The sequence below is a fragment of the Manihot esculenta genome, chromosome 6 (genome assembly GCF_001659605.2).
Source record: "Manihot esculenta cultivar AM560-2 chromosome 6, M.esculenta_v8, whole genome shotgun sequence".
NCBI lineage: Eukaryota > Viridiplantae > Streptophyta > Magnoliopsida > Malpighiales > Euphorbiaceae > Manihot > Manihot esculenta.
This window is the reverse complement of record NC_035166.2, coordinates 21,838,591-21,855,075: the sequence shown is the minus strand read 5'-3', so window position 1 is coordinate 21,855,075 and position 16,485 is coordinate 21,838,591. Positions and strand designations below refer to the sequence as shown.

The 16,485-nt window shown below is 34.3% G+C and overlaps 2 protein-coding genes across 5 annotated transcripts; one reads left to right on the top strand and one right to left on the bottom strand.

The window, feature by feature from the left end:
- Positions 1 to 55: 55 nt before the first annotated feature.
- Positions 56 to 7,811, bottom strand: LOC110616604. The gene is made up of 6 exons (XM_021759030.2): positions 7,583 to 7,811; positions 5,736 to 7,137; positions 5,307 to 5,486; positions 4,086 to 4,962; positions 1,506 to 3,924; positions 56 to 465 (listed from the first exon to the last, which is right to left on the bottom strand). The coding sequence occupies exons 2-6, from the start codon at positions 7,024 to 7,026 to the stop codon at positions 436 to 438; spliced, it is 4,797 nt and encodes a 1,598-aa protein (XP_021614722.1). The 5' UTR covers positions 7,027 to 7,137; positions 7,583 to 7,811; the 3' UTR covers positions 56 to 435.
- Positions 7,812 to 12,978: 5,167 nt separating this feature from the next.
- Positions 12,979 to 16,000, top strand: LOC110616506 (protein SPIRAL1-like 3). Of its 4 annotated transcripts, none has more exons than XM_021758883.2 (3): positions 12,979 to 13,350; positions 14,147 to 14,448; positions 15,655 to 16,000. In XM_021758883.2, exons 2-3 carry the CDS (start codon positions 14,185 to 14,187, stop codon positions 15,733 to 15,735), a joined length of 345 nt encoding a protein of 114 aa, XP_021614575.1. In that variant the 5' UTR covers positions 12,979 to 13,350; positions 14,147 to 14,184; the 3' UTR covers positions 15,736 to 16,000. The 4 variants fall into 4 exon arrangements, with proteins under 4 accessions (XP_021614575.1, XP_021614576.1, XP_043813762.1 ...); XM_021758884.2 differs by having other exon boundaries at positions 13,320 to 13,445; XM_043957827.1 differs by lacking the exon at positions 12,979 to 13,350 and adding an exon at positions 13,551 to 13,566.
- The last annotated feature ends 485 nt before the right edge of the window (positions 16,001 to 16,485 follow it).

Genomic DNA, 16,485 nt, shown 5'->3' with positions numbered 1-16,485 from the left:
GTCTGCTCCCCAATTTGGCATAATTTTCCCTAATAATGATTATATACTTGATGAATTAAAAATCAAATACCCACTCTGTCATGAGATGTGATCATAAATATCAGGTGATTTACAATGAGAATACTACAGAAACAGAATAGTTAAAGCACGCATTTATGTTTAAGGATGCACATTACATACACATTTTGGAGCTCCCTCAGAACGTTCGCAGAGATTGGGAAATAATCCATCAACAAATTTATCTTGCCATGGATCCATATTTGTGCTAGCACGTACAAGATACCAGCAATCTACTAATGCCACCTGAAAGTTTTTCAATCTATCCTCAGTTGTCCATGGTTCTGCCATACAATCAAGTTCTGCAGCTCCAATGGCACAGAAGTCCCAAAAATGAGGAAGTATATCCAGTCAAAGTCATCAACAGAACATCAACTTTTACCCTTTGGCATATTTATCCACATAACCCTGCAAATATAATTAAAAAATCACAATTAAATTTTATACAAATCAAGCTTTTCTAGAAAAATAAACGAAAAGATTCTTCTTCTCCCATATACAAAGATATGTTATATCTTCTTTACTGGCTACACTAAGATTTATCTATACCATTATACATGTTCAATCATTTGTTGAAAGTAAGTTTTCATAGTGTTGATCATAAAATACAACATTGACTTATTTTATCATTAACAGAAGTTTCAGACTAATGTGCAGCAAAAGAGAATCCATGCATTTCAACAACTCCTACAATTATGTGTCCTTCCAGTTGTGCCATTCTTTTGTGGAGGAAGGGAGTAGGTACAGCCACCTTAAATTTTAACCTTGTCATGAAATGCACTCGTCAAAAGGTGAAAATACCTCATAATACATACTTCAGAGCTACATCCTATTATGAATAAGTAAAGTGTACTGCAAGAAAAATAAAAACCTGTTGCACAAACAAGCCAATCCCAAGTCCACTCATAACCATTAGTCGTTACTAAGAAAAATGACTTCATCTAACGAGATATCATTTCAGATTTTCTTATATAGAGGACCGGCAAGCATGCCGAGAGGAAACAGCAGAGGTCAAGCTGCTTAGGGCACAAATGGTACTAATACATGTATCCTATCTAGAAATTGCTTAAATGAAGTCTGACCACACTTTTCCAGTGGCCAGTCATTGACAATGTTAAGTTACCTAGTAAGCAAAGCCCAAAAGACTCCTGGAACCCTATCATTCATCAAGACCCAGATGGTAAGCCGTATCAAAAAGACACTTGCATGGGGTATGAAAATTCATAAATATCCCTACCAGTTATTGTAGTGATACCGGTTCATAAACCAGTACATAAATGTTACTGTATGCACATTCACTGGGTTCTGATTTTCTTTTAAAGATTTATTAAGCAAAAGTTTGGTTGACATGCATTTGCCCAATTACAGTATGTAAGAAGGAACCTCTTTCCAAGATCAAAATTGCATTTCCATCTAAAAACGGAAGACTATATGAAGTCAGGAGTTACCATCACAAGTTTTGTTAATTTCCGCTGTGAAGAGTCAATGTAATGATTTATCTTTGCCTTAGACTTGGGTATCTGGTGGCTCTTCATTGCTTCTGACACTTTATCAACAGTCTTCTTCACAACAGTCTTAAATGTTTCCTTGCTCATGTTACCTTGTCGCCATGATGGCTTTAAAACCTCCTTTACAAAATCTGCAAGACTAGCTTTGAAAAGCTTCATTGATCTGGACTCCTTGCTCCTCTTGTTCTTCCCTGGGGACTTAATCTGATCAATCTCCATTTCACCCATATTTGTGTTTGTTAAAGCATTGGGATTACTCTGGCTGCCATTTTCAACATTGCCAACTTCTAAATCTGCTGTCTCACCAAATTCCTCAGTATCAATAGATGTAACAAGCGCAATGCCATCAACCTCTTTCTTCTTGTTGTTCTCTTCCACATCCAATGGTTGGTTTGCGCCTTTGAGCCTCAAAACAATGTCAGAGCCACCAGAGGGTTCCCAATTCTGAATATGACCTGATTTCTTATATGAGTTTGAAGATGGCTCAATGCTGTCAAAGAGTGGATCATACTGGTTGCCACCTGACATGGGAATCATTTTCCCGACACCATTAAAAGAAGTTGGTGAAGTTGCCACTTTTGGTTCGACACTCTGTCCATCAAGTGAAGCATGACTCAAAGCTAAATGAGTATCATGCTTGCTACCATAGGTTGTGTCTTTTTCTTGCCTGAAGACATCAGAACTGAATCTGGAGCTCAATGGCTTCTCAAAAGTAGATGCATAAGGATTAAAGTGAGAAGAATTACTTAATACTCTGAAATGCGATGGCTGACTTTTGTCTTGAAGATCTGGTGGATATCTAGTTGAAGAACTGAATTTCCCAGGCAAACTATAGACATTATCAGGCACAGATTGATGCAAACTGTAGGGTGCCTGTTGCCACTGCAAGTATGGATGAATCTGGGTAGAAGACTTCAAAATCTCTCCTGGAGCTAAGTTATCACCAGACAAAGATTGCATTTTGTTTGCAGATCCTTCTTGTGAAAAAGGCAAAGTACCTCCAAACTGTTGACTGGACGGGGGGCATCCAGGTAGAGGCTTCAACCTAAAACCTTCCAAATGTAAGTGAGGTTGATGTGGCTCCTGCAATGGAGGGTAGGCTCGATGCTGGAACTCACCAACCTGAGAATTACCAGAGAATTCAGTTGAGTGAGGTCTCAAGAACATTTGAGAACCAAAGTCCCCCGTTGGAGGTATGGAATTCTGCTGAAATTGCAAAGTAACACTCGGTTTTGCAGAACCTGCATTTCCAACTGGACCATGTGGAGGTAATAGTGGTGGTGGTGGTGGCAGTAGCGGAGGTGGTGTCAGTGGCACCATGGCAGAAGAGGAATTTGATGGTAGAGAAAAAAGAGAATTTTGATTGGGCAACATATAAGAGGGAAAATTTTCTGGAGCAGATTGAGATTGAAATGCTGCAGTCTGTGGCATCAACTTGTAATCCCTTGATAGCTGTGCCATATGCGGAGCATTATTACCTTCTGGAGCCGAGGGAGGAAAAAGGGCCATCCGAGAAGGATTATGTGCAGAATCTGCTGAATTTGGAAGAGTTTCTGCAACATGAAGTTTCTTTGGAGAAGTTCTAGATGTTTTATCTGGTAATGTATCAGATATAGAAGAATCATCAGTTTGTTGGGCATGGTTGTCAGCATCTTCGAGCCCCAGATCTGACTGAACAGATTGAGATTGTTGAATCACAGAATCCTTCAAAGAAGAGATTACATCCTGAGGAGCTTCACCATGTGACTTCAGGATATAAGCATCACTTGCAGGACTAGAACTAGAAGGAAAACTATCAACAACCATTGGTCGGTCAGACTCCAACTGAAAATTCTCATTTACACAAGTTGTACCATCTTCGGATCTTTCTTCAACTGCTCTGGTTTTTGGCACTTCAGCAGCAACCTCTTTAAAACTGTCAGATTTTATTATTTCAGAATCAACTAATGCATCACCAACAGAATCTTCTCCATTATGAACGATACTGTTATCTTTTGCAGCACAAATGCTGCTAGCAAACATATCATGATTGCTCCTCATTTCATGGTCCATGATTTCCTGCCCATGATCAGATACCTTCAGTGAGAAATTCTTGTTACCTTCAAGAGTATTGCAATTCTTTGAACTGGAAGGAAGTTGAACTTTTTGTTGCTTGCTCTTGTGATTCCTTGATCCATCTCTTTTCTCAGAATCATGGTGCATATAACGACAGGATGCTCCACGGTAGCACCTACCCCTGAGGAAGTCAAAACATTCTGGCAACTGGCCCTTTTCCAGTCTCCTATTGCCACTGCTAAATTCACCTGAACGCCTAAAAGAGGGAGACCTGCTCCTACTTCTTCGGTTCCTGGGAGACCAGCTAAAACAAAGCAACAAACACCAAGAAATTCAATCTCTTCCATTATATAATAAATAATACCATATATAAAACTACCAGCTACCACAGCAGCGAGCCCAGGGTTTCTTGATCACTAAAAATAGGACAGATAATAAACTACAGACACAAACAAAGCTGCATACCTGCGAGATCTGCTCCTCCTCTTTTCTCTTCTTCTCTGAGGACGATTCCTCCTCTTGTCTAGAGGTGACCGGCTGCGGCTTCTCCCTCTCTTATTACGCCTACAAGCACGGGGAGAATCGTCAGAGTCACTGTCACTAGCACCTTCTCTAACCAATCTTCCAAATTTATCTATTTTCTGTGCATTTGAAGTAAATTTTGCGTTTTTATCTTCATCATCCTCATGGTTATCACTAAAAGCAACATTTCCCCCTGCACCTCCCAAAGCATCTTCTTTTGGGAGAGCCGTGCAAGAAGCAGCATGGTCAATAGATGATTGGTTCTCATACTTAATATCAACAAGTTTGGGGCTCAACCCAGTGGCAGTTGATACTGGGACAGTCTCCTTAACCCCTCTCTGCGAATACGAGGAAGATTCCAGGGATCTATACAACATGCCAGATTCATAAAGCAACCCAAACTCCCTTTCAGTGCTGTACGAACTCTTAGATCCAATATCCCCCTTCGAACCAAGTTCGGCATCTTGACAAAAAATTTCAGTGCCAACTGCAACTAATGGTGAAATTGTTTCAGGATTGGCATCTTTCAAATGTGGATCCTCATCATTCTCTGAGCTGTCATTAGAAGCATAGTCTTGCAGGAGTCTGAATGGGCTACTACCTTTCAGAACTTGACCCGAAGAGCTGTCAGAATTCACGAATTCAACAGCTGCTGCCGCCTTAGATGAACTATTATCCTCAGCTAAGATGGTAGAAGATTCCATTGTGTTGCTGGCAAAGGGATGTTCAGTATCACCAGTTGAATTAATGACTGGGCTTTCATCCTTCAAAATTGACCTCCCAAATGTCAAGCCGTCACAACTGGAGACTAGCTTTGACCCTGTGTAGTTTCAAAATTGTCATTGCACCATTGGATAAGCAACGGACCTAAGGATCATTCTACTGGATATTAACATTCTAAAGACCATAGGTGTAAACCCTAAAAACACTCTCAATTAACTGGGAAGTAAACATGAACATGAACATGAATTATACAATAAAATAACAATGAAATTACAAAAGTAAGTTCTATTACCAACCAAATTAAAAGCTCCACAACGTATAATTACCTCATTGAAGCAAAAGATCACATATCAATACATGTTGTAGAAAAGATGAAAGTAGAGCCCAAAATGCTTAATTTGCATATGAAGAAAAAGCAAATGCATGGGCGTCAACATTTACCTTCTTCACCCGGTCTTTCAGATAAAACCATTGTGGCTGCATCAGATCCTGAACTCACTAGTTTGGGCATCTGCTCTGTTGCATCAAACTCACTGCTTAGCTGACCAGGACCAGCAGCTTGTCTTGGACATTCAATAGGCTGATTCACTGCCGGGTCAGCATCAGACCTGGTGATATCATCTGAAAGCAAGAAACAACTAGAGACAATCAAGAACTTCAGCAAAGCACTAAACTTATGAATTAAATGCTGTCCACTTTTATGAACCCTAAATTACCACAGATGATATATTATAGGTTTTCCAATAGATAAATTCTTCTAAACAAAGGGGACTCTGCCCAGGGGCATGCATGCAATATCTCTATCTCAGGAAAAATTAGGAAAAAACATATGAAATAGACTAAAAAATATGACATAACAGTTGTGCTAACCTTCCATCTCCATATCAGAATCGCCAGGGGAATGGATTTCAGTTGTGACTATCAAATGAGTGGTCGACTTTGCAGGCTGGTTTCCATCTGATTTACATGCCAAAAGACACTGCCTCTTCATCCACAAAAAATACTCATGTGCAACTGCAGCTTCACTACCTGGCTCGCCACCAAACAAAAACTTGAATTCTGGATTCCCAGGTTCCTTTAGTCGAGCCCTTTCTTCATAAGAAGGGCCATTCTTAGAGATTAGATGGCAGAACTCTTCAATCTTCTGAACAATTTTTTCTTCTGTTGGCTTAGGTGGACAAGGAACATCAGATGAAACAATTCTCTTCGATGACAAACCATCTTCTCCTAGATAATTAACCCCGTTTCCACTCTTGCCTTCCAAAGATAGACTTCCATCATTCACAGAGTTGTATACAGATATACTATGCTCAGCCTGATTGAGACGTCTGACTTCAGTTGCAGGACCAAGAGTGCCTGATTTATAATCAAAAAGTGTATTACTTTGTGGATTAGAACCACTGGGTAAGTTGGACCCAGCAGGAAGAGGCACAGATACTGACACTGCAGAAAGAACGCGAGGTGGTGAAGGTGGTGGAATTGGAGGTGGGGAAGAAGATGGCAGTGGTGGAGGTGGCACTGATGGGGGAACCATAGATGACATTTGAGAGTTTCCAGCAGTTGCCTCTGAAATATTCCCCGATAGAGATGAAGTTGAAATAGTAGGAAGGGGGGGTGGGGGTGGTAGTGTTTGCTGTAGACCCTGCACACCACCAGGCTGCTGAGGCAGCTGATGAAATGGAGCTCTATATAAAATCGGGCCTTGTGAAGGTGTAGGAGGAAAACTTCTAGGAGGCAATGGGGCCTGTAACATTTCCACATGATGAGATCCAGGAGGAGGAGGAGGAGGAGGAGGGAGTCCAGGTGCTAAATAAGAAGAATGTTGCGATCCTTGTGGATTTGGTGGTGCAGTTGTGTAAACATGTGGCATCCGGGCACTTCCATGAACTGTAGGCGGTGGAGGAAAATAAGGCTGACCCGTGTTGGGCAACCCAGGCCGAACCTGCCTAACTGTAAGATGTGGGGCCAAAGGTCCATGCTGATATATAGGCAGGCCAGGCTGACCAGGGCGAGGTAGAACATGAGGTAAAGGCAGCAACGGACCTTGTTGAAAACTCTGAGGTAAAGGAGGCAGAGCTGGTGGATGCTGTATAAATGGAGGTGGCCTGGGTGTCTGAGTACCTTGACCAGATTGAAGATTATAACCCCCTTGACTAAACATCTCAAATTCCACAACTTTGTTACTACCTACAAAACTTTCCCAGTCCCAGTGTAATTTACACTTTGGTAACTAACCGCCGACGAGAATCAATGAAGAGCTCAAGTATTGTATCTGAAACAATATAAATAAGAATCTCAAACAATAATTATGAAATACTTGAGCAATTTTCTAATCCAAGGTGCAGCTTCTCACACAAATCGCAGCGACCAATAATCAACAGAACAATCAAAATATACCAAATTAGAAACAAAATAAAAGCAAACAATCAATCAATTTTCCAATGCCACCTTCAGTTGAGTATAAAACGCAACAAAACAATAATCAAATCTTCAGCTTCTCTCTCACATTACACCTAATAGAAACTAAGATAAATAACGCATTCCCCAAAGAACAAAAACTCAAAACTCATAGCTTTTTCTATCTTCCTCGACTTTCTGGGACAGATAGAGAAGAAGGGAGATGCAATAACTAGAATACGCATGGTCACTAAACTAACACAAGCATGAGATAATAAATGACCGAATAATCAACAAATCAAGCAAGAAATAATACTTACCAAGGCCATAAATTAGAGGGGGAAAACAAAACAAAGAAACCAACCCTCGTAGCTGATACTTATAAAAAAAAAATAAAAAATTGGAGCACAAATTCTAGGGTTTCGAAGGGATTGAGTAAAGATTTGAGGTGATGCCCTGTTTTTTTTTTCTTTTTAATATATGCCCTAAGAAGGAAGAAGGAGATGCTCTCTTGGTCGTGTGTGTCTACGGTACATTTGGTTCTGTTCAACTCCGGTGTAAGAATAAAGGAGAGGTTAAATTAAAGGGAAAATTAATATTTAGTTGGTGTGACATAAGAAACTTATTAGTTAATTAATTTTAAAAAATATATTAAAATATTTTTAAAGTTTGAAAATTTTTATTATTTTTATTCATTTGAGTATGAAGAAAATTTTAAAATATTTTAATTAAGAAATTAATTTATTTTTTTTTTAATTTAAGGTATTAATTAATAATTTTTTACATTATACATATTAAATTAATAAATTACTGAATAATAAATTTTTTGATATATTTTTTAAAATTAAAAATTTAATTAAAATTTTTTTTGTATCATAGACATTAAAAAGTAAATTATCTTACATTAAAAGTCAGATGTTGATTTTGCGGCATAATCTAAACGAGAGATTATATAAATCAATAATATTAATATATATAATTAAAAAATTAAAAACTACCCACCAAATAAATATTACTTATACTAAAAATTATGCTTACATGCAAATTAATTTTAATTTTAAATTTATTAAAATTTAAATTATTTCAGTTGCTTGTTTAAAGACCATTGATTTAGTGTATAATAATTTTCCTAAACTAAATAGGAAATTTTACATGTTTATTCAATTAATTTTATTTTTTTTAGCTTAAACTATTATTTGATAATAATTTTAACATATATTAAATTGTCAATTCCCACCATAAAAAAATATGATGTTTTAAAAATTTTTTTATTATAAAAATAATTAAATCGGTTTAGTTTAACTGTTAAATATAATCGATAACGGTTATAAATAGTTAGAAAAATTATTTTTTAGTTCCTGAAATTTAACGTAATTAACACTTCTGTCTCTCTATTTTGGCGACTCAACACTTAAATCTCTCACTTTCTCTTTTGTCCAAATTAATAGTCCTTTCGTCCATTTAAACCATTTAGTTAAAGAGTCAAAGGTGAGAGGTGATAATTTTTTTCAAAAATACTCTTCTCAATGTGAAATCCCTATTTTTTTTCTCTTTCATATTTTCTCCAGTTGTAGAAGAAGAAGAAGTTGCAGAAAGGGTAGGAAGAAGAATAATAATAATAAGAAGTTGCAAAAAGGTAAGAAGAAGAAGAAAGAAGAGAAGTTGCAGGAAGGGTAAGAAAAGAAGAAGAAAGAAGAGAAGTTGCAGGAAGGGTAAGAAGAAGAAGAAGAAGAAGAAGAAGAAGAAGAGGCATTTGGATTTGGATTTTGTGATTTTGAAATAGCGAGATTTTTAGTGAGGGTTAATTTTGTCAATTCATGTATTCCAAATGGCTATTTTGGACAGAAATACTACGAATTTGAACAGAAAAAAAAGTGAAGGACTTAAGTGTTTGATCGCCAAAATAGATGAACAAAAGTGTTAATTACGTTAAATTTCAGGGACTAAAAAATAATTTTCCCTAAATAGTTTATAATGATTAATCGATAAGTCAATCGTAATGGATAGCTAATAACTCATTCTATTTGATATATATTAATTTTTTATATTAAAAAATATAAATTAAAAATATTAACTTATTATATAATAGATATGATAATTAAAAGTAAAATTTTAAAATATAATTATTTTCATTTATATATATAATGTTTATAATATAATAATAAATATTATAATTAATTTAATTATTATTTATAGTATTTTTAATTTATTTATTATATTTTATAATTTAAATATTTTATTAATATATATTTTTAATTTAAAAAATTATAATAAATATATTTTAAGAGAGATAATATGATTTAAATAAAAAATAAAATCAAAACAACCAACCGTTAATGAAAAATCGTTTTAATTGTATAAAAGACCCAAAATATAGTTGATAAGCTCATATCAGTTGCCTATTAGCTATCAGCTGATTATATTTATTGCTTATCAAATATTTTGGTTTTGTTTGTTTGAATGTTTATTAGCTAACAATCGTATCTAATAGCTAAATCTAATGCCTCTTAATTATTTGAATTCGCATTAATATAATCAATGTGTTTGTTTTCTTACTTTTAATAGTTTTTAAATTTAAATTAGTTCAGTAGTTATAAATATTAAAATTTTAATTTTTAATTTATCTTATTTAATTTAATTTTAACTTGAATCAAACGAATATTTCACTAAAATTGAATCGTGATAAATCTGATTTTTCTCTTACTCCATAATAGATTTAGTTTTTTTTTCTTTCATCCAATGGGTCCATCGTATGGGTATCTCAATATTCAATTTGGTGTAAGGACATGTAAAATAAGGAAAAATGGTCAGGGTTTATCGGGGATGCCCCTGGTGGAGACCCTCCGACGTTCAAGTTAGATTCATAAACTATGATAGTATGAATAGGTAAGAGTTACAGAGAAAAATAAATTAAGTCCAAAAAAATATGGAGCCAAGGAAGAAGCAGAAAAGGAAGAAGAAGGAAAGAGAAGACCCCTCCTTTTTACATGCCCCTCGTGGGTAGAGCTCAGGTCATTGGGGGTATTAGCAATATTGTTTTCGTTATGGTTGGCCATTGTGGATCTCAGTGAGTTTTCTAAGAGTGAAACTCCGGCGATGAAAAGATCTCCTTCGTTCCTACAGACGGCGCCAATTGATGTTCTGAGATCCAGAGAAAATAGGGTTTACAATTGTTAGAGTTTACAATGGTTGGGTAAGCTTGGTCTGAGATTCTTTTCTTTTATCAGCTAGTGAGGTCTAACGGTCCTGTCACTATTGGGCTACATGTCTCTGTCATGTGGATACGTACGTACTAAAATGTCATTGTTTCATGCTACATAGCCATTTAATTCTCCTCTAGGTGTGTGTAACAGATATGCCCCCTTACCACACTGGGCCTCAGAGCCGAGCCAAGTGTGAGAAGATTGAGGCCCACGGGAGGTCCGACCTCGAGATCGAGTGGTCTAGGTGGCCCTTTGATCCTTGGATCGGGATTGTCAGCATGGGTTAGGACTTATATCGAGGTGGTGAAGTCCGGCGGTTATCAGATTGGATTAGTTTTGTTGAGAGTTTTGAATTGGATATTGAACTTCACCGACCCACATCATCTAATTTACCTTAAGATTCTTGTTAAATACGCGAAATATTAATTTTACTTTCATTATGAAGTAAAATTATATATATAAAAAAAAACTTATTTGATAGTTTTAGTTATTTATCAAGACATCTTCTCCCTTTCAACTTGACATTGGTGAAAATTATGTTTTTAAAATAAAATAAAAATCTTATGAGCTTTTATAAAACCTTTGATTTTTTTTTTTTAAATTATCAAATTGGTTGTTTTATAAATTTTATTACATCATTTTACTTTAGGAAATATGTATTGAGAAAACATATTATTGACTTTTATGGATGTTTAAATTCAACTTTCGATATGGCGCTAACTGAAAATTGAATTGAAACTAAGCCTTCAGGTGTAATTTATGTTTTATTTTAATTGTAATTTTAGTTCTAAATTCAATTCAAATGTTAAACTATTACGCATAAAATTATAAAAATTTTGTGTTCGTCTTAAAATAACAAAAATAATATCAAATTTTTAATTAAAAATAAAAAAAATATTATTTAATTCTTATAATACTAAAAAAATTATTGGTTAGTTTTTTAATTTTAAAAAATATATTAAATTTTTTATAATAATTTTAAAAGTCTACTAGTTAGTCATTCGATTAATTTTAGCTATTAAATATTTAAGTATTTAGTCCTTATAGTTTTGAAAAACTCATTACTCTCATAAATTTTTAAAAAATTTAATAATTAGTATTTCCGTATTAGAAATATTTTATTTATTTTTATAATACTTAATAATTAAAATTAATAAAAAAATTAACTAATAGATTTTTTAAAATATTAAAAAAAATTTAATGCATTTTTTAAAATAAAAGGACATTTTTCAATAATATTGAAATCAAATAGTAAATTTAATTAAAAATAATAACAATATAATAACATTAGCATAATAAAAATAATATAGAAAGAACTTATAGGTTTAATCCACTAGTAAGTGCATCTGAATAAATTTGAGAAGTTTTAGATTCTATTTCTTCGATCTTTAATTTCCATTTCAAAAAAAATATAAAAATATATTATATAAAATTTTTAATATAAATAATATATCTTTGATAAAAAAACATAAATAAGATATTATTTCTACTATATAATTTTATAAATATATATAATTTTATTAAAATTATTTGATATATTTTTAATATATACAACTAATAAATAAATGGTAGTGGACTCGCTTAATGCAATGGTAAAAATTATATATATTAATTTCGAGATTACAAGATTCATTCCCACTCTTCATAGTTTGCTCTTAACAAAATTCTAAACGTTATATTATTTGCATAAAGTTAGATTTTATTTTTACGAGATTGGACTAAATAATAAATTATACCAATTAAATAGTATAATTAATTTAATGGAATAATACTTTTTTAATATAATTAACGAATTGAACTGTATATAATATATATAAATTTTAATCAAATGATTTTAAAATAAAATCGAATTAGTTAATTTGACAAAGCCGAATAAATGGACAGTGATTGATTTTTTTTTTTATTTTTTGCCTAAGCAATTATGGGTATTTTAAGAGTAAATTATTAATAAAAATTTATATTTTATTAAAATTAATTTTTAATTTTTATTCAAACTAATTAAAAAAATGAATGTGCTTTATAGAACTTTTTTTCTGGTAAATAACATTATTAATTAATTAATTTTTATTTTAATTAAAAATTAAATAGTACAAAAATAATATATTTAAATTATAAAATTTATATAATTTTAAAAATAAAAAATTTAACAACTAAATAAGTTAATTAACGTTTTTTAAAATACTAAGAGTTTAATTTTATGAAATCTATTAGATATTTCATCTTAATTAAAAAATATTAATTAAAATTTTTAACAGAGTCTAAATAGGCTTTTATCACATGCGTGTCGAAAAAGAAAAGCGACATTTCCTCGATGATGTCAAGCTACCACACACAGAGTCGAGACGAAGCTTTCGAAAGATGGTGCCGACGAGCAAGGAGGAGGAAAACACCAAAGACAGGACAAAATAATACTAGAAAAACACCAAATACAGGGCAAAAAAAACTCCTTGCATAAAGCATAGCCTACTGGAAATAAAACTCAAAAATTTTATACAGACCTCACTCGAACAAAGAGGAAGAAAAAGAAAAAAATCCACATACGAGCAACAATTGGGGGAGGAGCTATTCCCACCTTGGAAGGACAAGGGCGGCTGCACTAAATCGAGGCGAATGAGGCCTTTGCCTCGTGAAGAAGAACTCTATATTGAGAGAAAAACTCTCTCTCTACGATGATGTAGAGAGCTTTTTCCTTGTCAGAGAGGATTGGAGTTCAACTTTCTCTTTTAATCATTCTAAAAGAAATTTAAAAAAAATTAAAATGAAAAAAATTAAAATGAAAAAATAATTCTCATAATCGGGCCCCACGCTAGCTACTTTTTTATTTTGAAAGTGCTCCAATCTTTCACATGCTTGCATTCAGATCTGATCCAAAGAACAATTTGCAGGTTAGTGTATCTCTCTCTCTCTCTCTTTCTCTTCCGCCCCCCCCTCCCCCACTCCTTGCGTTCCGATTCTCAGTTTGTTTCGCTGGAAATTTCAGGTAACGAAAGAAAGAGAGCGAGAAAAAAAAATGCGGCTTGTCAAGTTTTACATTGCTTGTGCACTATAATTGCCTCAAAATTCTGTTGGTCGTACGGGATGTTCACTGTCTATCTATATTGGTCTTTTTTCCCCCACATTTCTCCTGGACTGGATCTGTGAGATTTTTATGAATTAGGGTGGATGTATATAGAAAGCTTCGAGTTTTTGCCAACATGAGATTTGTTTGATTATAGTGCTTCTTTAGTGAAATGTGTTGCTGTGTTAATATAGAATGATTTTGAAAATCTCTTTCACACACATCAGTCTTTTCTCCCCTTTTCTTGCCGCTGGAAGTTGCCTAAAAGTAAATAATGTCAATGTTTGCAATTGGTATTAAGAACTTCTAAGGCATGGGGACGGTAAATGTTAAATTAACAGGCCACAGTGCCATATAAATCCATGTCCTTGCAATCTGCATGCGTTAATGTCTGAAAGTTCTTGAATATCATTTGCAATTTTGCTTTAAATATCTTTATCTCTATCTGTTAGTAATTCTTTTAGAAAAGTGAAGTTAGATGCATACTGAAATATTTCTCCATCAGTGTTGCTAGTTTTGAGAACTGAAAGTTCTCTTTAAGCTTCTCCTTTGCACATTTTCTAGAAATTTGTTTGTTTCAAGTTTGATTCTCTGTTGCCCCTTTTGATGGATAATATTTGCAGAACCTAGGTTTTCTCGTACAACAGTTCGAATTGGTATTATGGGTCGTGGAGTAAGCAGTGGTGGAGGTCAGAGTTCTTTGGGCTACCTTTTTGGAAGTGGTGAGGCTCCAAAACCCACTAATAATAACGTTGAAGCTCCTCCTCAAAACTTGGGACAGGTTGCAAGCAATGGACCTGCTCAGAAGCCCGCTCCTGCTGCTGCACCTGTAGATGCCATCCAACAGACTCCAGCTGGTGTCCAAGCGAACACTACAAACAACTATTTCCGTGCTGATGGCCAGAACTGTGGCAACTTCCTCACTGTAATGTTCTTAGTTCAAATAAATTCTTCTACCACATGTTTTGCATCAAACATATATAATTAATAAAGAAAAAAGATATTTAGTATTTATAGCCAGTCTTCCTGAATATTGAAGCAACATCGCTTTTATGGAAGGCTGTATATATATGCTGAATGAAACTTGGAAGCAGTTAATCATGTACATATAGACTGTGATTGGATTTTATGGACATTGTTTGTTCTCATTCTTCAAGTCAAATGTCAATGCAATTTGGTAAGACATCCTATAAACAAAATGCTTTAGGATAGGATACATTAGATTAACTGGTAAGCAACATATTTGAACTTCAAATCCTTTTATGAGCAATTTCTTCTAGTAAATATTTTTTCAGTGAATCCTGGATGGTGAAAGAGGTTGCCAATATGGCATACCCAATTCCATTTCTACATCCTTGAACCTTATTAACACTAAGAAATGACTTACTGCCAACAATTTATTTTAGAGGTTGGTTGTTAACTGGCACGTCACTGCCTTTGACATACATGTTGGACATTCTGATTATGATTTAATAAATAGTAATGTGATTCTCTTTTTTGCACTAAATGCTGAGGATGTAAGCCAGGTATCACTTTTTCAACATTTTGCCAAAAATAGGTGGTACGTGAGTGAAATAGCTGCTGGCAAGTGATTGTTCTCATGGAGTTAGTGTGTTGGAGATGGAACTCGTGAATTATCTGACATTAGTGTGCATGCACACCTTTGTGTGTTCAAAAGGGACTGGAGAGGGGAGGGCAGGCTAGAACACTTTCCTGCATCTTGGGGTCGGGTTACTTTAGCAAATAGGAAGTTGTAGCTGTACCCATAGTTCATTATGTCTAGATTAGAGGATCCTGAGGATTGGACAGGAGATGATTGCTGTTGTTACTGGCAATTGGCATAACCCTTTAACCAAGCACCTGGCTTGATGGTTTACTTGTCATAAAATTACCAGAGCGTATCTTTTCTGTTTACCACTTTTTCTTTTTTTTTAAAAAAGAGCATATCTACTGTTAGCTTGTTCTGAAAATTTATTTGGCTTGTTTAGTTTTTGGCAGCAGCATTAGTCATCATTACAAGTGGTTAGAGATGTGCCAAAGAGAATTCATTATATTTCAGTCCAATGTGTTTGAATGAATATGAGTTGAATGGCTGTAATTAAGTTGCTGATTTTGTGGAAATGCTGTGTAGGATCGGCCTACAACAAAGGTCCATGCAGCTCCTGGTGGTGGGTCTTCACTGAACTACCTGTTTGGTGGTGACGGGAAATGAGATATCATATCATAGCTGCATAGGGGCAGGAGGCATTGCTCAATTTGCTGTAGGGATTTTCAATTTCTGGACAAATCAATATTCTAATGTGTTAAAAGATGGAAAGAAGTATCTGTACTGGGTAACTTGGTAGTGATGCAAGTTGGGCTTCATATTGCCTCTTGTATAACTTCAATTATATTAAGGTCTTAATGCATTGTGTGAACAAACTCCGTTAACCTTTTCATGTCGATACATATCAATTATAGCCCACTGCTTCGTAGTCTGTATTCGCGTGTGCTTGCTTGCTTGCTTTCCTTTGATCCCTGGGTTTTGGATTGCTATGGTGAGTGCATCGTGCCCTGGGTTTCTAAACCTGCCTTGAATTTTTTTCAGAAACTTTTATTACTTTCTTTCATTATAAATCTGATAACCTGTGAAAGTGAAACTCGTTCACTTTGTATCACATATTTTAGTTAGTTTTACATACTGTATATAACTATTTAAAAAAAAATACAACACCAAAATGGATTTAAACAAGCCTTTTTCCTTTATCGTTTTGATGCTATAATTCGATTGTTAAATAACATTTCTGTATAATCTTTGCATTTATTAATTCAAAATATATTAATTATAACTTTATTAATGCTTGTTTAAATATTAATTACCAAAATGAATAAAATAAAGTGCCGCGGGTAAATATAAAAGGAGCAAAAAGAAAAGCTTAATTCTTTGAAAAACTTAAGGAAAACACCAGAATATGGTTAGCAT